This window comes from Chelmon rostratus, chromosome 1, assembly GCF_017976325.1.
Source record: "Chelmon rostratus isolate fCheRos1 chromosome 1, fCheRos1.pri, whole genome shotgun sequence".
Classification (NCBI taxonomy): Eukaryota; Metazoa; Chordata; class Actinopteri; order Chaetodontiformes; family Chaetodontidae; genus Chelmon; species Chelmon rostratus.
In genome coordinates this window covers 30,473,352-30,499,226 of record NC_055658.1, presented here as the reverse complement: position 1 = coordinate 30,499,226, position 25,875 = coordinate 30,473,352, and the positions used below count along the sequence as shown (strand labels likewise).

General features: G+C 45.4%; 1 protein-coding gene across 1 annotated transcript; it reads right to left on the bottom strand.

Moving 5' to 3' along the window:
• Positions 1-1,595: 1,595 nt before the first annotated feature.
• On the bottom strand, positions 1,596-25,503 carry c1qtnf4 (C1q and TNF related 4). Its single transcript, XM_041942375.1, has 3 exons — positions 25,484-25,503; positions 3,725-4,086; positions 1,596-2,408 (listed from the first exon to the last, which is right to left on the bottom strand). The coding sequence occupies exons 2-3, from the start codon at positions 4,079-4,081 to the stop codon at positions 1,596-1,598; spliced, it is 1,170 nt and encodes a 389-aa protein (XP_041798309.1). The 5' UTR covers positions 4,082-4,086; positions 25,484-25,503.
• Between the last annotated feature and the right edge of the window lie 372 nt (positions 25,504-25,875).

Sequence of the window (25,875 nt, the reverse complement as noted above, 5' to 3'; positions counted from 1 at the left end):
GAGCTTTGTTTTGTTTTCATTGGAAACGGAGTTGGCGAGAGCAGTCAGAGCGAACCAAATCAGCCAGAATCTGGGCTGTAAATCCAAAACATTGAGCTAAAAGATGCTAAAACGCTCTACAGAGCTGGAAACTGCAGAGTCAGTGACGATTCTTAACACAGAATATTGATTGGTGGAACTCATTTCACTTGTGTTGTATAGACGTGGCAGCAGAAATCAGGTGACGAGGAGGCCCAAAACAAGCCTTTAATACTGTAGTCCAATATATTCTGGTTTGATTTCATGAAAGTGAAAACTGTGCTCTCTGTCTCTGTCTCTCTCTCGCTGAGTCATTTTTTAAAATCAGTTTTTAAAAAGGAAATTGGGCTGCTTGCTGTACACTGCTGTGTTTATATCTCATAAATTCACATCCAGTTAGCTCTAATAAAAAAAATGTTAATGTTCAATCACAGTGAAGTATCACTTCACTCTCCACCAGAGAAGGTGATTTCATAAAGTCAAGGTTCATCACAACTTGAACAGCATCATCTTCCTCCCGGCGGTGTGAAATTAAACAGACATGCATATTACAGCGGCCCGGGAGAAGCAATTCAATTTTCCCCACAGTGGTTTCCCTCTGAAGAAATGAATTAAACGCTGCTAGAATTAGAAATCGCATTATGGTCCAGAGCCCCGCAGGCCCAGAGGTGGCATGTGGTCAACAGTCGGTATTGGATGGATTTGCAGTCTGCACCTCCCCAACACTACGTCAGTTTTGTCCCGTTGTCCTCTGCTCCCACTGTGCCGAGTATCAGGGCGAGAAACACCCCGGAATGATGAAAAGAGAGACTCATTTTGACACAAAACACACTGTTCATATTGTTTTCACATGCCTCTAAAGACAAAAAAGAAAGTGACTTTTTACACACGAGCAGAAACACCAAGTCTTTGACGAGGAGAACGAACGCACTAACAGAAATATTTCACTCCTCCGCCTCACCTTCATGTCAGGCGAAAGCAACGTGCAGGATTACCAATTCCTCCACTTCTGCAGGTAATGCACCTGGCTGCTTCAAAACACAGCAGTAAGTATTTAGTTTGAATTGCACCAGAAGATGTGTGTCAACCTTTTGCACCCACAAGCATTTAAGTATAAAGTACATTAAATCATGTGGATGCTGAGTCGTTTTTCTGAGCTGAGACGTACAGAAGCTAACTCCGTGTGCCTTCTGGCGGTCGCACTAACTTAAAGGAGAGTTCGTCTGACACAGAGGTGAGCAGGTGATGACTGAGTTTTCATTACAGAGTGAAATATTTAATTACAGTTCACATTACTGTCATTCAAGGTTGCACATTAGAGCGCGATGGAGTCACATCCTGGGAGGCCATTAGCTGGAAATTGAAGGGATTTTCATTTAAGCTCCGCCCTCAGTCCTCAGTCCCTGTGATTTTGTGAAGGAATTCATATGAAGAGGAATCTTCAACGACGCCCACGAAGCAACGCTCATCACGAGTATTCTCCACCCAACTCAGACACTGCCCAGCGTCTTTTCTGGACTCTTCCACTTTGCATGAATTCCTCCCACAATGTTCAGTCCCTAGCCTATGTGCTGCAGCTAGGGTTTCTTGTTTACATCTGATTGGCTGGTGGTTTTAGTGGTGGTGGTGGTGGCGGGGAAGTCCGGATAAACCAGGAAGCCGGTGAATGTGATGTACTTGGCGTGGTTGCTGTAAGCCCCAAAGCCGTCTCTCTGGTGGGAGTAGAGCCAGACGGTGTCTCCTGGTTTCAGCGACAGCATCAGGCTCTGACTCTGCAGAGCTTTCTCGCCCTGGCTGTCGTCGTAGATCATCGCCTGCACCTCTAGACGGTTCTTCATCAGCTTGACGGACAGCGTCTTCTGCGGCAGCTTGCCCACGTTGAAGGAGAAGTAGTAGGCCCCGGGGACGCGGCAGGTGAACACCCCCTCCGTCACGTTGAAGTCTTCTCCGATGTTGACGAACGCTGTGTCGAAGCTGACCGGCTGGTGCTGCGGCATGCCCACTTGGTCTACTCCCACGATGCTCTGGGTGCGCCCCACTGAGAAGGCAGATCTCTGGTCATCCTCTTCATCCTCCTCATCCTCCTCCTCCTCTTCCTCCCTACGTTGCAGCTCCTTCTCCTCCTCCGTGTCTCTTGATGCAGACCTGCCATGCTCTGTGGCCTGGTTGCTGTCTAACAGGGGCGTGTTGTCCTGCTGGGGCTGCTGGGAGGCAGGGTGATGCTGGTGGTGGTGTGTCTGGTAGCCGTAGGTATCGGGGTAGACGAGGTAGCCGTTGAAGGTGGTGTAGTGTCCGGTGTTGCTGTAGAGCGCGTAGCGAGGGTCACCATGGAGACGGAGCCAGACGGTGTCACCGAACTCCAGCTGCAGCATGACGCTCTGGCTCTGCACCTGAGGGGTGAAGCAGACTTTATTATCCCGGCCGCCGAGTCACATCCAGCTCTGTTTTACATGACGGCACAGACGCCGAACATAATCCGATCATCTACCTCACGCGGCTCTTCATTCAGGGGAATCTGCTGTGTAATCCCTTCTGTTCTGCTTTCATTCGCCACCCCAACACAAACACACCCTCTGTGATAAGAGCCATATCGCACTGTAAGACACCTGGAGCGCTTTGACATGATAGAAGACCTTTGTAAACATTTTCTTGGAGGGGGAAAAAAATCCTTCCTGGAACAGATTTCAGCCATTATTTGAACCAGAGGCTGACCTGACTGCTCAGAGGAATCCTGCACTTTCACTTTTTTTGGGAAATAAGCGTACGTATAGGCGTAAATACTGACTCTTGCCAGTGAAACAGCAGTGGAGGTGGAGGCAGTTAGCTTAGCTTAGCACAAAGACTGGAAGCAGGGGGAAATAGCTAGCCTGGCTGTCCACAGTTCACCTCTAAAGATAAAGAAAACAGCCTTTTTCTAAAAATGCTGAACTATTTCTTTAGCTTAAGAAATTCTTATACTTCTTTCGTTTAAGGATCATTAGCCTGATATTCAGACTGAATGGCCATTTCTATTTTGCCATTCAGTCTAAAATTACCTTCTTATTCATTTACCATCTAATGACGTCATCATCGTCAATATGTGCTCTCTATATCATTATACAACTACTAAACTAACCCCCAAACCAACAATATGTCAGTCTGACATCCTGACCCTGCTCTTTGCAAATCTTAAAAACAGGTCACAAATATATACCTTTTTCTTCACTAAAAGGCTAAATCATTTCCTAGAACAGCTGCTCACTGTAGATTTTACCAAACATTACTGAAACAGGAGCAAATAGAGCATTTGTTGGGGACTATTTTCGGTGGTGGATTGATCTGCAGTTGGTGGTTTAATGAGTATTTGTGGCAGCAGGATGGTGTCTGTGGGATTGAGTCAAAATACACTACAGTGTGTGTGTTCATGGTAATGAAGGAAGAACAGTGTGGCTCACTGATGAGTTTTTAATCGTTTTTGGACAACGATAGAGCTCAATGGCCCAGAAGAAGAAGCTCTATCAGACTGTGATACACACACAACACTTGTTAGGAGATACATTCATTGTTGGTTTTGGTTTTTATGGGATTTGTTGAACAAAGAATATCAGCAGTGCCAGTCTGATAACTTCGGTTCCACCCACAAATGCTCTGATTGGCTTGGCTGGAGCTCCAAACAGGAAGCCGCCACTCATAAGAACATCACCTGATTCAGAGGCCCGAAACCTACCTTCCTCTCCTCTCCGGCGTTTTCCTCGTACACGATGGCCTGCACCTCGTTCCTGTTCTTCATCAGCATCACAGACAGGTCTTTGTGTGGAAACTTGCCCACTGTGAAGGAGAAGTAGTAGGCCCCGGGGATACGGCAGCGCAGCATGCCAGCCTTGGGATCAAAATCCCCTCCGATGTTGACGTAAACAGTGTCGAAGGTCACAGTCATCTTGGGCCCGCCCTCCATGCTGTTGGTGCGTGCCACAGAGAAAGCCGAGCGCAGCTCCACGTCATCCAGCAGACGGGCAAAACCCCACGCACCCCCCACATGGCTCAGGCACAGCAGGCCAATCAGCAGGCTCGCTGGGAGCAGCATTGTATCTGCGGAAACATTCAAAAAGCAGACTGTCATAATTTTTAGCCACGTGGAAAACCCTCAGATCTTTAAATGGGGCAGGCGAGGCATGGCTGCAGTGTTTAATGTGATATGAAGAAAGCTCAGATCACCTGGCGAAGGTAACTAATGAGCGGTGAGGACGCTGGGAAAACGATGTGCATTGATTTTTCTGTTGAGGTAAGTTGCAGCTCACCTCTCTTCACGCCTCTCGTGATGCCGCAACTTCATGTAACACAACTCTAACAGATCTAACAGACTCGCAGCTCATTGATTGTATCTTTTGTAATCATATCTGTAATAAGTCTCATATTTTCATTCATTTCCAGAATAAATCACATCATTTAAATCAGGAACGATCTGATCAAAGAATCCCTGACCACACGCTGAACACCAGCTTTTTGTTCTCTCCGGTTTTTGATGCTTGGCGCTACAGGCGCATTTTAGACAGTGCCAAAAAAAGCACAGAGGTTCGAAACACAGCCTTAAACACAACACATCACTACTAGAAAAACGCCTCATCTGAGAGAAATGTGGGCATCAGCAAGAGAAAAAAAAAAAACACCTCTTGACTGAAACGAGCTCACAAGCATCAGTGAGGTCTGGAGGTAAAAGACTAAAACCTGACACACAGACAGACAGACAGACAGACAACACTCACACAGAGGAGCCAGCATGCATCTACACATCACAAAACAGGCTTTAATAAATGTGCCTAAAAGACAAAACACGCACACACAAAATCCCTGTGCTGCGTTTGAGGAACTCAAGCAGATCGCTCTCTGTAGAGGAGGTATTAATGCGTCTTTTATTAGCGGAGACAAGTGCTCTCATTGTCTCATGGTCCTCCACTAATGAACCGGCAGGACGCAGACACACTCAGGTGGAGCTGTCAGCGCTCCCAAAGCACCCCGACAACAAAGAGACACGGCGAATCGTGTAGAGAGCAACAGACCCAGAGGAGCTGCCCCACGGTCAGTTTATCAGCCGACATGAGGATAATATGACTGGTTTGAAATGTATGACACAGCATTTACAGATGTTCATCTCCTTAATGACGAAGGCAAGACGTAGGTTGTGTAAAGCAACTAGATTAGCTGTTGTAGTCTTCTCTAATGATGTAAGAGGCTTCAGCGGTTTTATTCACTATGGCAGGAAGTCCAGGTATTGACTGCAAACCTCTTTGCTTGCTCTCATTCCAGTTTATTATGCTTCCTCCCGTCATCACTCGTGCAGCCTGCAGCCTGTGACCCAGAAACTGACTGAGTTCCACCATCATCGAGGATGTTCCAATCACTTAAATGCATCTCAGAGGAGAGAGGAGGCTTTTAAAGGAGCTTAGAGCGATAAACTGCAGGTATGTCCTGTGCAGAGGATTTTACCAGATGGCAAAACCCCTAATCTAATATTAAGATTCATGGTGCACTGATGACATCCAGAACATCCTTTTTTTCATTTGGTTTGTGTTGAGATCAGTTTGGAGACCTGAGTGGAAATGAGATCCTGATGTTGCCTTTAGGAACATTTCTGGCATCAGAAAGCATGCGTGTGTGTCAGACTGTGCTATCTTGTGAGGAGCGATCATGTTATTTGCTGTTACTGGTGTGAATCACTGCTTATCATAAGCTGTTTGCCTCTGGCGGCCTCCTCCTCACCACTGAATGACTGCATCAGCACTGAACGATGACACATCTCAGCCAGTGTCATGATATTTATCGTGAACAAAATCTATTTTCAAAGTCGCAGCGCTTCACTGCGAAGGCCTCGAAGTTATTTACTGTTGAAACTAAACGTTCTTCTTGTATGTTTATACTAAATCGACCTCTTTAAATGGAAACTAATTATAGCAGTTAATTGTACTTAAGGCACCGAGGCACAACTGATCGTTTTTGTCTGATTACTTGTCCCATTGCAGCAGGCGGAGAAATCCATTCTGCAAAAGCAAAAGATGCTGCAGCACCAGCGTGCTGCATTTATTCTAACTTTCCTTTATGAATCCAAGCACACAGTGTTTTTAATAGGAGCCTAAAGTCATAAAAACACACAAAACTGACAATGCAGCAGTCAGCTTGTTCGTGTAATGGCAGCTTGCACTAAGAAATAGTGTTTGTTAGTCTGTGTAATGGCAGCAGTTTTAACCAGTCGTGTCAACAGACTGCACTCCTTAGAGAGTGTGATGCTTCAGGTTCAAACAGCAATGAAAGAATAGATCAAACAAACCTCTTCCGTAATGAGCGCCCATGGGAGTTAAGCACAGAGAGGAGCAACGGAACGGAGCTGAAGAGAATAGACTCCAGCAGAATTAGTCTATGCAAATACCAAAAAGTGCAGCGCCATGCACTTTTTCAAATCGCTTTCTTTTGTCTTACTTCCGTCAATGCACCATTTTAAAGGAGTGTTAGGCCGTTTTAAACATATCTCAATGTATTTGTGTATGCACCATATGACTGACATGTTTGTTATGATATGTTTGATTGGGGTTACAGTTTTACACACACTATTTGTTGGAATAACTGAAAGGCAAAAAGTCATTTTTTATTGTGCAAAACACTGAGTTGATGGTGAGTTGCTACAGTCTAAACTATAGTTGCAAAACTCTGTAGTTCTTCCTCTCAACCCTTTACTGAGAAACAAAAGCATGCCAACATGCTCACAGTGACAATGCTAACACGGTCATGGTCAGCAGATGTGATGTTTATGTGTGTGTTAGCATGCTAACATTGGCTCTTTAGCACCATAAACCGTATAAAACATGGACAAAGTCTCTGTAGCGTCACCCACATTTTTCTGAAGAGCCGTTGTGAAGCCCAGTGACAGTGGCTCATCCAGAAATGAGAGGTGGAGCGTGGGTGGAGCTGAGGTGGGCTGAATGAAGCCCGGTTGCTGAGCCCTGACCTCGTGCTCCGTCAGTCCCTCAGCAGCAGGAGCTGATGGAGGTTGTTGAATGAATGTCCCTGACACTGTGTTTCTGGACGATAACTGCATTATGTTTAAGTATTTAGAGAACACATTCATGTGAGCCTCACCGTGCGACACGGCTTCACTGGAACCTGCACGTGTTAATTATCTCGATGAAAGCTGCTGATGATACTTGTCTCAAGACGACAGTTAATTGTATCTTAATTTTTTCGCTCACAATGGTGATACTTCCTGCTCGTCTGTTTGTGAACCAGCAACCTTCCAGCAAATTATGGTTGATGCAAACTTAATGTGACCACCGGCACTTAATTACGATGGCCAGCTGCCGGCGTAGAGACTAAAGGAAATCATCTGTTCATTTTCAGTAGATAAATACAGTGAGCAGATTATGTTATGAATTTGATTAATGCCATGAATTATGTTATTAATTTCATTTTTTTCTTGATAATTACTGTGCTAATCTCCATCCATCCATCCATCCATCCATCCATCCATCCTTCCATCCAGTTTCTCACCACTGATCTGGGTCTGAGCTAAAATCCCCACAGGATGAGCCTCGCAGCCCAGACAGCCCAGCAGCTCCCTGCAGGTTGTCCTGGGGGATTTGCAGAGACTCGAGCAGACTTAGAGAGCTCTCCCCCAGTGAGTCCTGGATCTGCTCTGGGCTCTCCTCACAGTTCTACTGTAACTGTTACTCAGTGGTCAGACTGTTTAAACTTTAGCAACCTCTGGTAAGGTGGTTGACTTCAATGTGCTGCAGTAAATAAATCCCTTTGTCATCCTCGTTCCACTTACATGTTTGTCTTCAGAGACTGTTTTCTTTCTTACTTTCTTTTTTTTAACAGTTTCAGGGTAATTACACTTCTCCTCAGAATTTGGGCAGAGCTGTGCTAATCTGCAGGAATAATCACACTTTGTCTGCACCCCAGGACAGGCACAATAACAGCCAAAATAAGCAAAGCCACCTGCGTGACTGTACGTGACCTTTAGCGGGATTTGGATGTGTAAACAATATTTTAAAGATGCATTTGTTTTCCACCTGACGCTTCCTTTTTTTTTCGCGGCATTCGTTGTTTACTCATTTTCCTTCCAAAAGAGTTGCAAAATAAATCTGTTCTATGATGTGATGACACTATTACTACTGTTCAGGTGTGATTTGACATGGGTAGAGAGTCAGGGGAAGGGAAATGTTGTGGGTTTGGTTAGAATTCAGTGAGGTTAGAGGACCTTTGGCAATTTAGCTATAATAATAACCACGTGGTCATGCTGATGGAAACAGGAAATGAACAGCAGCCTTCCCCTCGCCTCATCTTCTCACAGACTTTGGCTCTATAGTAACGTCACTCGACATCCTCCTTTGCTCCAGATGGACAAGAGTCATAATGTGGCCAGTCTCGGTTCCACCCACCCTTCAAGGTTTAATTTTACTCAATGTATGCTCAAGTTTTCGCACTATTGCGCCAGCAGCCTGGTTCTTGTACCATCACGGCTGTCCGACAGAAGTGCTGGTTTCCAGCGAGCAAGTAAACAAGCACATGGATGGTGGATTGCAAAACAAATATTAGGGAGTTTGCTGTGAGACACTACTTGATCCAGCAGGTCTGTGATACTGCGTCAGTGTACATTTGCATAAAACCCCTCATGTCACCATCGTGTGGGCTGCAGTGAGGATTGCTTGAACAAAGCTGCTTCAGCGACCAGATGATCGAACCACCCGACTCTCGTCAATTCGAGGCAGCAGCATGCGGACATGGAAACGGACCAACCGAGCAGGAACACACTGGTTCGGTTGCTCGTATCGTGTCTTCTTTCTGCTGCTTGCAGGGACGGAATGGAGATTTGTCTTTGAATCCAGAGCTTTGCTTTTTGGCTCTCGTCTTTTATCTTGAGCAAAGTGTTGTGAAATGTCTGAAATCCTGTAGCTTTTACAGCGACAGTTGATCTGACGGTCCCTTTCGTCACTGTGTGAAATGACTTGAAATGAAACAAATATTTTTAATAGTCATTCCATCTATGAGTTTCATTACAGTCCAACAACAGCATCAATACTGGCTACTGGCAGAAAACCAGGAGGAGTCATTACTCCTTTAACAGAACCACAAACAACACCTCCTGAGGAACCATTAAGAGATATTTGTGCTCTGAAAACCGTGTGGATCCTTGCTCTTCTGTGCCATTATGTGGTTTCAAACATTTTTTTTCTGCCAGTTTAATTTAATTCAGAGGCATTATCCTGAAAGATGAAGTGTTGCACGCCTCAGTGACCCTGGCAGCAGGACTCTGTGGGGGGGGGGGGGGGGGGGGGGGGGGGGGGTCACTCGAGGCAAGTTGGACTCAGGCGAGCAGTCACTGTCTGCATGGACGGGTGACTCCCCGCAGCTGAGTGATGCCTGGAGCAGCAGAATAGGGCCGCTGGTGTGTGTGTTCACCACACATGATGGGAGGAGGGCGGGTCTGGTGCAATGCCTGATGGGCAAAACACAAGGCAGCCCAGTGTCCCGAGGACAACTCTGCACCATGAGATTTACGTCCAGTATCAATAGAGGAAGCAGTGTGTCCTTTATGGAGTGAGGTGGGAAGTGAGGGTGTGGAGTTGGTGGAGTAGCATGTCTGACTTGTTGCAAACCAGAGTTCACACGCTGTCACAAACCTGCAAGTAATGTTTGCATTCTTTCACAAGCTTGCCTCAATCTTAAAGGAATTTTTCATTTTTCAACCTGGTGAATTTCCCATAAATGTTGGCATTGCTAACTTTGCCCCGTAGATCTGTATGCAGGCAGGCACAATGGGCATTTTACTTTCAGTCAGGCTAAGAGACAAGTGTGCACCCCGCCCTGGCTGTGCTGACTGCAAAGTCAGCATGAGCTGTGCCTCAGGAGGAAGAGTGGGTCATCCATTAATCCCAGGGTTGGTGGTTCAATCCTGTCCGTGTGTTTAAGTGTCCTTGAGGAAGATGCTGATCCCCGAGTTGCTCCCGATGGGCAGGCCACCGTCTTGCATGACAGCTCTGCCACCATTGGTGTGTGAGCGTGTGGATGAGTGAGGCAAACTTGTAGTATAAAGAAAGAAAAACTGCGATATAAATGCAGTGGAGCCGCAATGGCCATATTTATGAGAGATACACCAGGCTGAAAAAAGCTAAATTTCCATTAACTGCATCGTTGTTGCTTTGCATAATCATTGCAGAGATTTTAAAAACGCTGGCACTGAATGTAATCTGGGGTTTCGCAGGATCCTCTAATATCGATGTCATAATCCTTCAGTCAGGTATTATATTCTACTCTTTCCCTCATTCGACAGTCACCTCTCCCTCCACAGCTGCATAATTACTTCAGCCAGCAAACGCTGTCACCTGATCCCTCGTATCTACAAAATCTCTGAGACTGTAACAGTGTTTGACATTCAGGGTGAATCATCTTCATGTGTCCTTCTAAGAAAAAGACAGACGGTGCAAGTGAGAGACAGGAGGACCATGTCTCCACACAACAGCAGCTATTTGTGTGTTTTCAAGCCAGCAGACACCTGTCAGCTGAACTCCCTTTGTCTCCAAAAGGTCAACTTATGAAGGATTTCAAAAGCAGCCTTATTTTTAGATTGACCTTCATGCATTTTTGAAATTGAACTGTGGATTGTGTCTCACAGACAATGACCATCGTTTGCAACTCCTGGATCTCTTTTGAATTTAACTCAAAAGGCAAAACTATGTAAAGCGACTGTACATGTGCATATCAGTGTGGTCGACATCGGAGTGAGCGAAACATCCAGCTGAACATCAGCCGGTTCATTACTTTACAGGCTCCCTCTTTATTCAGCTCTTGTATCGCCTCGCCATCATATTAACCACCACCTCACCATCAGCTGCATCTGAGCTTCTACTCCTTCTCTCTGAGGCTGTGGCTCTCCCTGAGATCTTCCCCATGTCTAAAAATAGAGGAAGGAGAAAGGCTGATTTCTCCTCCCTGGAGACAGATCAATAACTGATGATTGAGACGGGGATGAAACGGAGGACAGGAGGAGGGAGAGGAAATGAAAGGCGAAGACGGAGAAGGAGGAGATGATGAGAAGGAGGGCTGAACAAATGTGACAAAATCGCTTGTGTGCGTGGTTTCAGAATAAAATGTGAAGATGTGGGAAGTTGTTCGGTTGTGTGACTGTTATTTGTGTATTTACTGGATGTACAGTAAATGTGTGTGTGGTCAGTATAACTTTGTCGTGGGGGTGGTGATGTGTGTGTTTGTGTAGTCCGAGCTGTGTAGGTTGCTGTTGCTGTACAAATGTGTGACTGTGTGTGTGCTGATTAAAGGCGTGTTTTTGTGCAAATGTGCGTTGTGTGTGCATGTGCCCTGTTTTAATATTGTGAAAAAATGTGTGTGTGTGGTTGTGGGTGCAACAGTGTGTGTTTGTGTGTAGTTTATCCTTTGCTCTTCTGCGTGCACGGTATGTGCGTGCATGCGTGTGTGTGTTCAGCCTTGTGTCGGGTGTGTGCATGCATGATATGCATGTGAGACAGTGCTCTTGTGGTTGTGCATTGAGTGTGTGTTTGTGTGTGTGTGAGTGAATCCTCCTCCATGCTGGGCCATCTGCTCAAGGTGATAACAAACACATAAACCCTCAGACTGAAGCAAAACAACCGTCCTCCGACTCTCACCGGCTGGCTCAGGATTACTAGTTTATATTACCTTTAAGTCTGCTCTGAGAACCTGTTAATATGTTTTCATATTTCCTCGTGCTGCAGAGCACACGCAGCGGCAGCAGCATCTATATGTCTCGGGAGGCCATTTAACCTCAGCTGGGGGCTCCTGAATTTGTCTCAGAACTACTAAGACTGGAGTTAGTTGACGATTCTGCAGTGACTTCAGTTCTTTGCTTATAGCCACATTTATATTTCCTCAGAATCAGCTGACTTCTTGAATAGCGCCGAGGGCTTGCTTGTAGGGTCAAATCCATACAGATTTTTCACTGCAGCTTAATGGAGCTTTTTAGCCTCTTTTAGCTCATTGTTTTGGTTTTATGGCCTGTTTATTGTGTGTTTCACACTCAGTGATCTAATCAGCCTAATTTGAAACAGCTGTTTTTAGCAAACAAGCTCACATCAACCACAGACTGTGTAAAACGAAGCTGTAGCCTCTCTGACGTCGGTCACGGGTTTCTGAAGAGCCATTGTGAAACTCATGTCAGTGACTCCAGTTGTTGCATCTTGCCAATAATTAGGCATAACTTTAAGCCTTAATATAACTTAAACAAGTTATATAAACGTTATAAAAATATAATGGAAATTAGCTATACAGACCAAAACCATTTTTTTTGTACGAGTCTGTAAACATATTTATTTCTGCTGTAAAGTTGCTCATTTTAATATGGGAGTCTATGGGGATTGACTCACTTTTGGAGCCAGCCTCAAGTGGCCATTCGAGGAACTGCAGTTTTTGGCGCTCCCATGTTGGCTGCATTCTTGCTGTTTGCTGCTAACCAAGCTAGCAACTATGCTAGCTATCCGAGGCCAGTGTGTTGCTAATATGACATTCTAAGTCACTGTTTATTACTGTTTGGTGAACTGTTATGTATTTTAGTGTTTTTACTTTTACTCATGTGGACTGTGTTTACTGAATCTATTATTGTTGTACTGTGTTGCTTTATTTTCTAGCATGGGGGACAATGTAATTATTTTGACATCTAGTCCATACTTTTGTGAGTCCTTGTGACTGCACTGTAATTCATTTTCTTTTTCTGATTGGTAATAATACTCTTTGAATTCGTCCACTACTATCTTCACAATTGTTTCTGGGAAAATCCTCAAAAGCCACCCGCAGTCGAGCCAAAGCGAAATCAGGTCTTGGAGTAGCGGTTTCATTATCAGCGTGATCCAAGGCTGAATCCATCTCTCTTCGCTGCCTCCCTGAACATCCACCCTCTCTCTCTGTGCTGCTCGCTCATATCCCCCACCCCTCTCTCATTAGATCAAAGCCACACAGAGACAACTATTGTTCCGCTGTGTAGTCGAGCACGTCTGCACCGAAGCCAAAATAACAAAGAAACACTCATCGCACAGATGCATGGGTGGGCACGCACACACTAGTTATTGTTTCATGCTCCTTCATTAACGTACAAGGAAATTTTATCTTAAAGAAACAGTTCAACATTTTGGGATTGTTGCTTATTTGCTTTCTTTCCAGTAGTTAGATCAGAAGGTTGGTACCAATATCTGTCGGCTAAGCATGGAGCTAGAAGCAGGAGACAATTAGCATAGCCTAGCATCAATATTATAGGCAAGAGGAAACAGCTATGGGGAGTTAAGCACTGTAGTGAGCCGGACAGCCAGACACACTGGCTTCACTCATTCACTGCTCCCTATGGACACTCCGTGGTTTGATCCATAATGAGCAGTAAATTATTTTAGACACTTAGGGATCATCGTCATTTTGCATCATCACCGACGAGTGTCGAGCGGTGTAATCGTATCGCATCTATAAATGGGCCGCTTTGCACTGTGGGATTGTTCTGTCCCTCGTTCACTCATTCACTGCTCCTGATATAACAGGTACTCAGTAGTTTGCTCATCATGATTTGTAAAATGCGGTGCAATGCATTGTGGGATTGTTTTGTATAAAGTAGTAGTAGTAGTGGACAGTAATTTTTTCGTTCCACTGTTGGGAACATTTGTAGAGCGCTATATGCTGCAGACTCAGATACAGTTGACAGTCAACACACAATAGTGCACCGTGTACTGAGGCGAGCTATTTACCCCTGCCTCCAGTCTCTATGCTAAGCTAAGCTAGCCATCCCCTGTCTCCTGAGCTGGAGTCAAATTAGCACAAAGACAGTGGTAAAGCTATATCTTTCTTTTTATCTGTATATGAATAAGAATGTAAAAGTTATGTGATTTTTACTGTATCTGGCAACCTCTGCTACAGCTGGAGGTGCTGCACGTAGGCGAAAGGAGAAATTAGCTCCAACATATGTTGGACAACTGTCCCTGAACCCACAAATTGCTGCTTTAACATTTTTGTTCATGTTTGTTCATTGAACAAACATGATAGATTGTGAAAATGATGCTAAGCTAAGGCTAAACAGCTCTATACTTGTCAATCCTCTCATCTCTGGGTAAGGAAGTAATTTTTGCCTTTTCAAGTTCTGTGCATTTTTCATCAGCAGTAAATTCACGAGTACAAATGTGAAATATGCTTAATTTCACAAGAGTTTTAGTTATAAATCCGACTTTGTGGAGGTCTCACGTTCACAGAATATTCTTCAAACAACCTGCATCGTGTATTGAAGGCGTACGTCCTCGTTTATGCCAATGTTTGCCCACACACGGGATGAAACATCTTTTGCTTCATGATTTCAGACAAACATCCTTTGTGAAGCTCCAGCTCAAGGCCGCCCCCCCTTCATCTCCTCACAACAAAAGGGTGGAGCGGTGGAGGCTGCTGCCTGCTCCTCTCCCACTGCCATGTGAGTAAAAGTGCCTTTGAAAATGACTCACTGCCTTTGACACTTTGTCTTAGCGCGGATGCTCATCGAACCATGTGAACAAGCAGCAACATGACATGCCGAAGGCCACGGAAACTGATTTCCTTATTCATGATAATGGTTTTCCGTCTCTGCTTAATGTCCCCAACAGGGATATTAATGCAGATTTAAGCAAAACTCGTCCTCTTTCGCTGTCACGCAGGACCTCACATTGTGTTGTGAGGTTGAAACACTGACTTTCAGCTCGTGTTCACGTCCACATCGGCAGAGCAGCGTGGCACTTTTTACTTTAAAGCGGCAGCAGTCGATATCTTTACATGAACAAAGCATTAAATGTTAAAGGGGTCGTTAGTATTGACGAACCTTCAGAGAACGATCGCCTGAATCTGCAGCTCCTCACAGCTTCACGGAGCTTTATAGTGAAATTAGCTTGTTGATTAGCTACAGCTTGACTGTTCTGGCTCGCTCTCGTCACTCTGTAAAAACCCACTGTACACAACCTGCTCGGCAGCAAACACCAGACAGACACTTAGAGACCAGCTGGTGAGCAGAGTGGAGCATTCAGCAGCTAAAGAGCCAGATATGTCCTTCAGAAGCTGGTGGAGACCAAAAACAGAGCTAAAAGAGAGAGAATATCAGACTTAAATTCGTCATGACTTCACATGATGATGTTGCCAGATGTGCAAATAGTGACCTGTTTGCTAACGAGTTTCCATATCGACTTAAAAGATGATGATACGTCAGTGCTGTGTCAACAGCTTTTTAATAGTACCCACCAAGAAATCGGCTGTTGCAGGTTTTCAGACGGTTTTAAAAAAGGGCTTCAGTTTCTACATGGTTCATCAGATTCAGCACTTCAACTGCATGACCATTGTTTCATTTCAAATCCAAAGTACTGGAGTACAGAACCAAATGAACCTCTGTACCCTGCACTTTCCCTCAAGCTTCATCCTCCCCTCAGGCTCTTGTGACTATGTACTTTTCCCAAAATGCATTTCAGCAATTTCTTGTCTGACCTTGATCCATATTATACAGTTAAACTGAAACTATTTCAATAGCAGTAAGAGCGAAAGGGATAGAGAAGTTATATCCACACATTGCTGGCACAATGGAGCTGATGATGTTTTAAGCTTCAAACACATGAAATGTGTCCACACATGTGACTTATTTCGTTTTTTCTCTAAAGTTAGAAAATGTAGCAAACTGTTCGGAGAAATATGACGAATCGTGTGAAGTTATTTGAGAAAATGAATGTGAGCTGTAACATTGTTTCCCAAAGTGTTTGTTGTAGACATCCATCACAGGCTACAGACAGACTTTTACTTTAACATCAGATTATTTGTTTATTAAACTCTAGCAGCATGGCTCTAGTGATGGCTGTCTGTCCGTCTGTCCACCACTTTGGTGCAAACTGAAATATCTCAACCATCGTACGGATTGCGTGAAACTTGGTGCAGACGTTAAAGGACATAGGAAGATGAAGCCGGTCGACTTTGGTGACTTTTCCTCGAGTGCCACCAGCAGTTTTTACTCAGCCAGTGATGTATGTCTACATTTACAACATGAGTTTGGCACAAATTTTGTTACAGCAGACATTCACAAGGCATCAGAGGATGGTTGCAAACAGCCAATGGTTTAGCCAGTTGTTGCGCACTGAAAGCACTTCATTTTGAGCACAGCTGAAATAATCCTGCATCACACAGGAGAACTAAGCACAGCAGATCACCAGTTGAACCAGGGAGTCGGTCCCATAAACTGTGATGGATGTTTATAATGGACAGTCTGGGAAATAACACACACCTCACCTTATTGTCTCTTCCAAATAAGCTTGGCCAGCCTGGGAGTTTCTTTAAAACCTGCTCATGTCTTTTACTCCGTCAAGACAGTTAACTCGGTGAGAGCAATGTTAGTGGAAGGACCGAAACAAGACCCGAGGTGCGATGAACCAGAATTATCCTCCAACATGCATCGAAATGTTGGCTGTCATCATTATTCTATCATGACCAATTCTATTCTATCAGACCAAACAGCTACCAGACTGTACCGGAGCACACTTAAACCATCATCATCTACCACAGGCTGGATTTATAAGTCCTATATATAGTTCAGTACACTGTGGGAGACACATAGTAAGAGCACAACCCCCCTGGCAGGTTTCAGTAACCTTTCAAATCTATTGAATGTCGCCAGTTTAAAAAAGAATAAAAATCAATATGTGTTTTACCTGCTTCTTCCAGTGAGCTGAATGACTGATTCCAACCCAAAAAACACCCAGATCTTATCAGCAAGAGCACAAAACCATCTCTGTCCTCCACGTCCTCTCATCACTTTCATGCGAAAACACAAGGAAATGAATATTGATCCCATCTGCATGCACAGAGAAATCCCGGCACATTAAGGTTTCCATGATGATCAATACTGCAGCTCAGTTTTCCATGAAGGCTGGAGGGCTTGACTGATGTTCTGAAGCCGCCTCAGTCAGACTCCTACCTGCTGGGAGGGCCAAATCAAAGCAAAGGCCTCTGAGGGAGGGTGGATATAAAAGTTCACACCTCGGACTAGAAGTCAATATCAAAATGTGCACTTTGACCGTGGATGGACATCAAAGTGATCAGTGTATTGCTCTGCCTATGTCCATTATCGGGAAGGATGTGTAATCTTAAAAGGGGAAATAAAGGTGTGGATGCCCGAAATCACAGGATGGTCCTGAGTGATTATGCTCTCAGGTGTTGTACAGGATCGTCTTTAGAGTAAAGCCCACAGACTTTTCTGTTGCTCAGTTCATATAAACAGGCCTGAGTGCAGACGAAAGCCCAGCGAGAACTGACCACGAGCACCTGGACTCTGAACTAAAATACCTTTAGCGTCCCTCAAACTTTGGATTTATAAATATTTGATGCTTTTTCTTCTCGCTGCCTTTCTTTTTGAAGCTGGTTTTGAAGTGAACTTTCTGATAAAGGCAGCGGCCGTGAGGCTTTATCTGGGACAAATCCGGCTCTGCGTTTCCTGTGCTGACTGAAACTGAAACCCTTAAATAGATTTCGAGGGAGATGACTGGGATTTCAGTCAGGGACCTGGCTTTTCATGAAATCAATGGAGGCTCCATTTTCTGTCCACACATCGCACAGCTGGAGACAATACATGTACACACACCATCACCTCCACCAGCTCATACAATCAGCCCTCCAGCTGTAGGAAGTGTCTGCTCCTCTGTAAACTGTGAGTTCTCCTCGTCTTTAAAAACTGCTTGAACACAACTGAAATAATGTGGATGCACATTTAAAGGCACAAGTTCATTTAAGATGTTGTCTAATCGCAGTGCACAGCGACCCAAATTCTACCAACGTCCAACATGACTTGAGCTAATTCTGCTGTTTGCAGGATAAATGTGTGGCGGTAAGTGAGAGGTAATGAAGGTGCTGGGATCAGATGCATATGTGCTGCATTTATCTGAAGCACTTCAGGATCTGCCTCTCACAGCCGCTCTCACAGTCCCACAGACACCGATGTCAGCGGAGCCAGCATCGGGATCAGTTTGAGGTTCGGTGTCCTGCTCGGACCACCTGCCTGCCTGCTGAGCCACAACCACCACAGCTGCTGGAGTAATGAGGACAATGGAGGAGCATATCTGCGGGTTTTGTTTCAGACAAAAGCGCCTGATCACAGTTTCTGCAGAGCTGACTCCCACATTGACCACCCATTTTACCTCCCCCCAAAAAACAACTTGCGCTGGTATCTTTTCACTTGCTTTACATCCAGCTCACCCCCTGACCTCTGAGGCTCGTGTGCTGATTCAAAGCACCAGACCTGAAAACCACGCAGCTGTTTGAATCCCAGAGCTTTAAGTGACAGAATTGGAAAGATTTGCACCCTGCTGTGCAGCGCCTACAAATAAACAAGAGGCTTCATGGATATTATTACTTACTGCATATTTTTGGGTTAGGATGTCAGGAAGCATCTTCAGCTCCGCAGCAGAACGACAATGTTTATTCATGGCGAGGGGATATATCGGCATACATTAGGTAATGTTACATTAAAATGTAATGTGAAATACATAAAACAATATACTGCAGGATGTGCCAGCATAATTTATATGTTGCACAACAAGAGAATTAATGCTGCTTTTCACGTGTTCAAATGATTCCCTCATATAATCCACATATTTAACGTATATATCTGAATGTAGGACATCAGTCGTGTGGATTAAAGAAAAATCCATATATTCGAATGTGTATTAGATGTATTGAATCATTGTTGCTTTCTGTTTTTTCCACATCATATCTGGTCCAGTCTCTCCCCGTCGCCTCCTCCTGCAGCTCCTCATGTTCAACATGCTGCAGCTGCAGACAAACACAGAGTGTGGAGGATGTTTTCGGGTGGAGAACCTTAATCCTCTAGAATAAACAATCCCGCCCTCCCATCCGTCCTCGTTATTGGATCGTCTCCCGATTCTGCTTTTGGCGAACTCTCCTCTGCTTCTCCTCCTCCTCCCTCTACAAGTGCACAGAGGACAAAAGAAAAAAAAAAGCACGAGTGGCTAATAAGCACTCCTGCCCCCACCTCAGTGGTACGAGCTGCAGATGGAGCGACCTGGTCACTTGGGACAGATATCAAAGCGAGTCGGGGGGCTGTTATCTGGAGGTGCAGTGACAGAGCCCCGCTGTGGCTGCCCCTCTCATTAGTCCATCTTCCTCCCTCCCTCCCTCCACTGCTTCTCATCCTCAACACTTGTCACCATGCTGTCAGCTGCCTGCTCAGCTGTAGACTCAGGACCAGCCTGGGGACGGCGTGGATGGAGAGAAAGACAGAAAAGAAGGAACGCGACAGAAAGGAAGATTTTGAGGCGTAGGCCAGACTTGTCAGCTGAAGCAAACAACAGAGAAGATCCATTTCTACGAGCTCTGATCCATCCTGTGAACGTCTCCTTCCTCCTGCCACAGTCTCAGTACAAAGAAAACCTGGAGCAGAAAGACTCGGTGCTGTCAATTCACCCGACGCGACTGCAGAGACAGAGAGAGGAGAGGCAAAACTACGGCGGCAGCCTGGTGTCGTGCCAGGAAACGCGGCAGGGTTCGATCAAGCGGCGACAGACACGAGCGAGGCAGCAGCCGGCTGCTGCTCGCCATGTGTGTGTGCTAATGACGACCAAACACACAAGTGTCAGTCATGCACGGATCTGCTTTGGGATTACAATGTGAGTGCAGGGTTGTCTGAAAAAAACACTTAAACACCAACAAACATCTATTAGTGAACCGTCTCGCTTTGATTCTGTGTTTTTCTTCTCCTGCTGGGCAACAAGCCAGAATAAATAAATGAAGGAAGACAGAAAACATGTGAATTGTTTCGACGGCGATAACAGGCCTGTTTGTGTGATCTAGAACATCACGCCAGGTTTTGGTGTCAGTTTCTTAGAGTCAAAAAGCTTCTTTTTAGAGCCGCCATTTTACTTTTTCACTGATATTCAGTGATCTTACACCAGAGGAGGAGCAGAGACAGGTTTATCCACCTCGTCATGGTTAATCCACTGAGTGATTTCATCTGTCTTCCTCATATAACTCTCATCTGCACTGTCTCAGTTTCTGGACGTTCAGCTCACGAACAAACACATTTTAAACCCTGAGCGTATCGAACCGCTGGTGTCACTGACTGAATGCATAGCTTTTGCATTAGCATTGAGCTAAATGCTAACGTCAGCATGCTAGCATGCTCACAGTGACAGCTGTAACATGCTGATGTTTAGCAGGTATAATGCTCAACACCTGTGTTAACAGTTTGCAGAATTGGTCAGAAATCAGCAATAAGTGTTGGTGTTTCATCCTCTGGGCACCATGAACGTCTGCACAACACAATCCACTAAGTCGATGGTTTCAACTCAAGGTGGCACTAGAGGAACAGCCAGAATCATCCGCCAGGAACGATAAATGTCTGTTTGATGCCCCCAGTTTACGAGAGAGGGGAAAAACCCTCAAAAACCGTCATCAATCAACACAAGTTCATACTCATTATTTTCTTTGTTTAAAGGTTAAACTCAGGCGCTCTGGTTGCTCACCTGGTAGGGCAGGTACCATCAATCAAGGCTGATCCCTGACCACAGCATCCCGGGTTCAGTTGACCTTAATGCCCTCCCTGTCTCTATCGAGCTGGCATTATCCAAATAAAGCAGAAAGCGAAGCACACACACCTTCCAGAAACCGGAACAACGGAGGCTGAAGATGTGGACTGATAAGATGCAGGTCCAAGGTGAGCACTGAGACGTCGTGTTACTCAAACTTCATGTCGCGTGTTTTATTGATGTTGATTATTTCAGAGTTTTTCTGGGATGAGAAAACAGAGTTTGTAGGACCTCCACGCCGCTCGCTGAGGGTCGCTGGCTTCACGCTTCACATTTCCACTGTTTCTTTAAAATTAGTCCCATTTTCTGTCTGAGCACATCTTTAGAAACAGCATCTAAGAGGGGAAATTCTGGGTCATGCTATCTGTTACAAAGGCCGGTATTATTTGGACTATTCCGCCCCACCCCTCTCAGAGTGGTATGTTCCATCTCCTCACTACAACACATGAAGATGCTTCTCATGAGAGCCCGGCAGCTACTTCCAGCAGCTAGTAGAGTTAAACCAGGGCTGCCCTGCCTTTGTCTGTGCTTTGTGTGCGTCCAGTGAACTGTAAGTACTTTATGTCACAGATTAATAGAGTCTCAGGTATCTTCCGTCTTTTAGTGACGTGACTTGCTCCTTTCTTATTCGCTGCTGCTAGTTCTGCTAATCGGGGCCAGCTCAGTGTTTATGATGTTGGCTTTCACCTGTGCAGAGCTTGTGCTCATGTGTGCTACAGTCATTGTGCCCTTTTCAACCATTTCATACATGAAAGATTGTTGTATTAGTAAATTCACATTTAATCTCAGCACATAGCATGTTGTTTGCATTAGCTACATTTCTAGTTTACCCAAACATTTAATGTTGTGTGTGAGGGTACATCGATGGGATTTATGGTTGAATGCAGCCTAATTTGGTAAATAAGCAGTTGTTTTTATTGTGTTTCCTAATTCCACTTGAAACATTTACAGCCAACTGTTGCATATTTGTTGAAGTTGCATTTATTTCTCCTTCTTACAGAAATCACACACACACACACACACACACACAAACCCTGTAAAGACTGTCCAGGAGTAAAGTTTGGTTGTGATTTCGTCACTTCAGTGTTGTGCTGTGATTTCCTGGAACAGCAGCAGATGAGAGAGGCCGCCGTCGGCACTTTAACTTTCTTTTACTAACTTTTCATTCGCCACCGTTGTAGATATTGTGCATCTTATATCGAGGCAAACAAAACCATCCCGAACCTCTCCGACTTGAATTTGCTGATATTTCAGACACTCGTCTCCTGCGTCTGACCAACAGTAAACACAGACATGAAGCACCTGGACGGCACCTCAGGGACAACTTACTGAAGAACCAAACTAACCAAGATTCTAGCCAGTTCCACCAAGTCACTATGACTTCTTCCACCTTCTACACTTTTATTATTGAGCACTGCAGCAAATTCACACCCTCGACGTTCTCATACTGCTGCATTCTGGGAAAATGTAGATAATAGAAGTACGCAAACTCATCGTCATTAACCGTCTTCAGGACGACACAGAGGAACTTGGACTCGCGGAATCCACTGAAGGATTGTTTCTAATTGGGATTGGATGGAGGTTCAGGTCACATGAAGGCTAACCTTTGGTTCACAGAGTAAAGTGTGTGTGTGTGTGTGTGTGTGTGTGTGTGTGTGTGTGTGTGCTCAGTATATTGCAGGAGACAGATAAGTGCAGCGACAGAGGGATTATCAGATGATGACTCCCTGTTCTTCCTCTGCTGCAGCGCTGTCATGTCTCCCTGCTCAGGGCTTATTTTATGACTTGTTTATAACAGACACTCACAATAATCCAAACCTGGAGGTGCGAAGTCAGTGCTTAAAATAGTCCGCCTGCATCTCTGCTGCTCTTGTAGTTCTCACTTCGTTTTCACACTGCTGTGCTCGCTGCTCCACCACACACTCACCTGCAGTTGGTCAATACTGGCATGTGGCTGGTTGCATTCTGTTTCTGTGTCCTGTGTGGGTGCGTATTGTGGTTTCAAGACTGGCAAGCTCAGAACAAACAGAGCTCCATCTGCTCGGAGTATTCTGGTCGTTGCTTGCAGGGGTGTATTCGGCTAACCTGCCTTTGCAAATGGCCCGCATTCAGTTTTATTAGGAATGTGCAGCCTGGTTCAGATCAATCAACGTCCGACGGTGGCTCATCACGACGTATATGATATGTCTTATCTTTACTCTTCAGGCAGGATATTACATCTGGCTAAGAAACTTCTCCAAAGATAAATTTTATATTTTGCAAAACTCTTCATAACCCTCTCTGCAGCTTAGTAGCATCTCAAAGATCAAACCACTGCTTTCCTCCGCTGACTTATAGAAGGTTGCTCGTGTAATTAGCTGCTCCGGCTTCACTCAGGAGTCTTATTCAGAACACCAGCGAGGCTTCAGCCTGGTGCAAAATGTTGAAATGATCAGTGTAACCGTCCCTGCACTGCATCACTGTTAGAGCTTGAATCCGTTTCAAGGTCTGGTGAGTGAATTTCCCTCAGAAACAAAGTGGAGATGCTATCTTGTGCTGTAATTACGACCTCCCTGTCTCTCATGTACGAGATAAACCACAGAATTACAATATTTTTCTCGTCATTATGAGATATGGATCTCACAATTACGTTGTCATAATTATTAGATACTGCTGTCATGATTATTTATTTTTTCTTTGCTGAATGCTTTAGTGAAACCTTAAAATGGTTTAACCCTGTAGGGCTGCTCCGGTGGCAGCTGCACTGCGCTAAATCATTTCCAGGACCTCCTCAGGAGCTGAGATCTCTGCAGTCTGCAGTCTTTTTGAAAAGAATCACACTGAGGATCATCACTCAGTAATGGCCAAACGCGTTGTTGCACCGAGGCATCAGTAATTCAGAGCATTGCATGAGGCAGGGGGAGACTTTGTGTGTGGTACGTTACTGTGTAGGAGAAGAACGGGCCTTTTATTTCTGCATCCATACTGTTCATGTGTTAGGAGATCTAGAAATGATTGCAGCATGAAACAGAAGAAGTCTGAGGCGTGTTAGTCGCTAAAAAACTTGAATCAACTTGAACTCGGTTCAGCCCTGGAAATCCGCATCAGAAGAGGCACCTCTGGGAAAACACCTGTAACAGTTGCATCAGTGAACAGATCCTCCTCCAAATGACGGCTACTGAAAACCTTCAGCATGTCTTCTTGGCAGGATGTGGGCATGGTGGCCAGAGCGTTTGCTTTTTCTTCTTCTCACATTCTGTCGCCACCACTTTTAAGAAGACTCCAGCAGAAGCGTGCACCGAGTATCAAACACTAACCGCTCACAGAAGTTTGTAGTTTTAAGCTGTTGTTCTTTGTTGTGTGCAGCAGGTTTGCTTGTTTCTTCCCCTGCTTAAATTTCAGCATAAATCAGCAGGACAGACTGTTTCTGATTAAAGTTTTGGTAAAGGAACTCTTCAGGCGTTGCATGATTCTAATCATAGTCTACCTACAAGTTGTCCACTGTGTTTTCCTCTGTATTTACCAGCCGTTGATATGTTCTGATTTCAGACTGTCAAGGCTCAAAACATCTGCATATATTAGTAGAAACAGTCTTTTTATGGGGTGTCATGAACAACAAAAACTGCACAAGTGGCAAATGGAAGCTGAGTATTTAGCTGTACTTGAACATAGACAGCAAAGAAGTTGAGAAGTTTCCATGAATGATTTTCTTTTTTTTTTTCAGTGACTTGTCCATCAAGCTGCTGTAAATCCAGCCTGACCTCAGCTGAAATCCTCCTCCAAGCAGCAAGCTCAAAACGCTACAGGAGGTTAGTTTCAGTGGAGTTCCTTCCCTTGCGATGAAGATGAGGGCCAAAGTAATTCTCTTCTAACTGTTGGTGTCTTTGTTTGCTGTCTCCACATCAGGAGCTGTGATCGGTCGTCAGTAAAAGAGGGCAGATGCGGCTGCAGCGTGCAGGCGCGCAAACACACGCAGATGCTGTAAATAACATGAGCATATGCCGCTTACAATGTGTCATGTGCGCGCACACACTGAGTCAGAGGATGGATCCGTAGCCCGCAGCAGCCGTGCGTTACACTGATGTGGATTCAGATACTGTATCTGCAGACAAAAGGAGTCAACCTCCTCAGATAAGAGAGATCTCATCACCTCAGCCTCATTCACCGCCTCCTGCCGCCACGGGGCTCTCCACCACAGATAATGACAGATAAATAAACCATAGGATATCCATGCACACTGCAGCCTACTGAGGCAAGATGTCACAAACAAGACAAAGCAAGTGTGGCACAGCTGAGCATATAAAAGATGCAGGTTGCTGCTCTCCCCTCACTCAGTACGCTGTTGCGGCGCAGCTTTCACATATGATATTAACGCTGTATACATTCCTCCCACTGCTACTGTTGAGGTATCGCTGTTTCTGGAGATCAGTGCAGATAAATAATGCATGCTGCTCAGACGCGGCACGACTGCTGAAGGCACACACACACACACACAAACACACACACACACACACACACACACACACACACACACACACACACACACACAGAGTACAGCGCTTTTCCAGCGGCGCCCGCACAGCATGCAACACTTAAGGAAAGCATCCATTAATATTACAGCAACACTTACACCCCCGTTTGTGTTGGGAGTTCATCTGGACACTCGCAGCACATTCTGCACTCTTGTTGACATTCATCCCTCAGGACCCCCCCCCAAGCGACGCACCGGCGTTTACGCAGCGCAACGCAGCACTCAAGTTCACTGCTTTCACGCTGCGCTCACCTTCGCAGCTGAGTGCCGGCATCCTATTACAGCACGCGGAAAGGTTTAAAAACCAGCACACGGAGGTGAAGAAGAAGAAGAAGAGGAAGAGGAAGAAGAGGAGGAAGAGGAGTTGTCTCACCTGAGTGTGTGTGCGCGCGGTCGTCTGTCCTGGCTGTGTGTGAAGCGCAGAGCTGAAACTTCTGTATCACCAGCGCTGTTCGATAAACCTTCCCTCCCTCCCTCTCCTCTCTCTCTCTCTCTCTCTCTCCTCTCCCCCTCCCCTCTCTCCTTCAGGCGGCTCTCCCCCGCCCTCCTCGCTCGCCCTCCTTGCCCCCCCCCCCATCACTCGCTGCTTTTTCTCCATCTGCCTCTTTCCCCCTCCTTCAGTGTCTTCCCTCAACCTGCTGCTGTCTTTGAAGCTGCATTAGGCAAAGCCCAAACCATCACCACACACACACGCGCGCGCGCGCACACACACACACACACACACACACACACACACACACACACACATACAGTATATATATGCTG

What these genes read in the sequence shown, in the direction of transcription:
- c1qtnf4 (XM_041942375.1), bottom strand. Translation starts at nt 4,081, where the DNA reads ATGCTGCTCCCAGCGAGCCTGCTGATTGGCCTGCTGTGCCTGAGCCAT. An exon ending in ACGCCGGAGAGGAGAGGAAG is followed by an intron (nt 2,409 to 3,724) that starts GTAGGTTTCGGG and finishes TTCACCCCTCAG; the next exon opens with GTGCAGAGCCAGAGCGTCAT.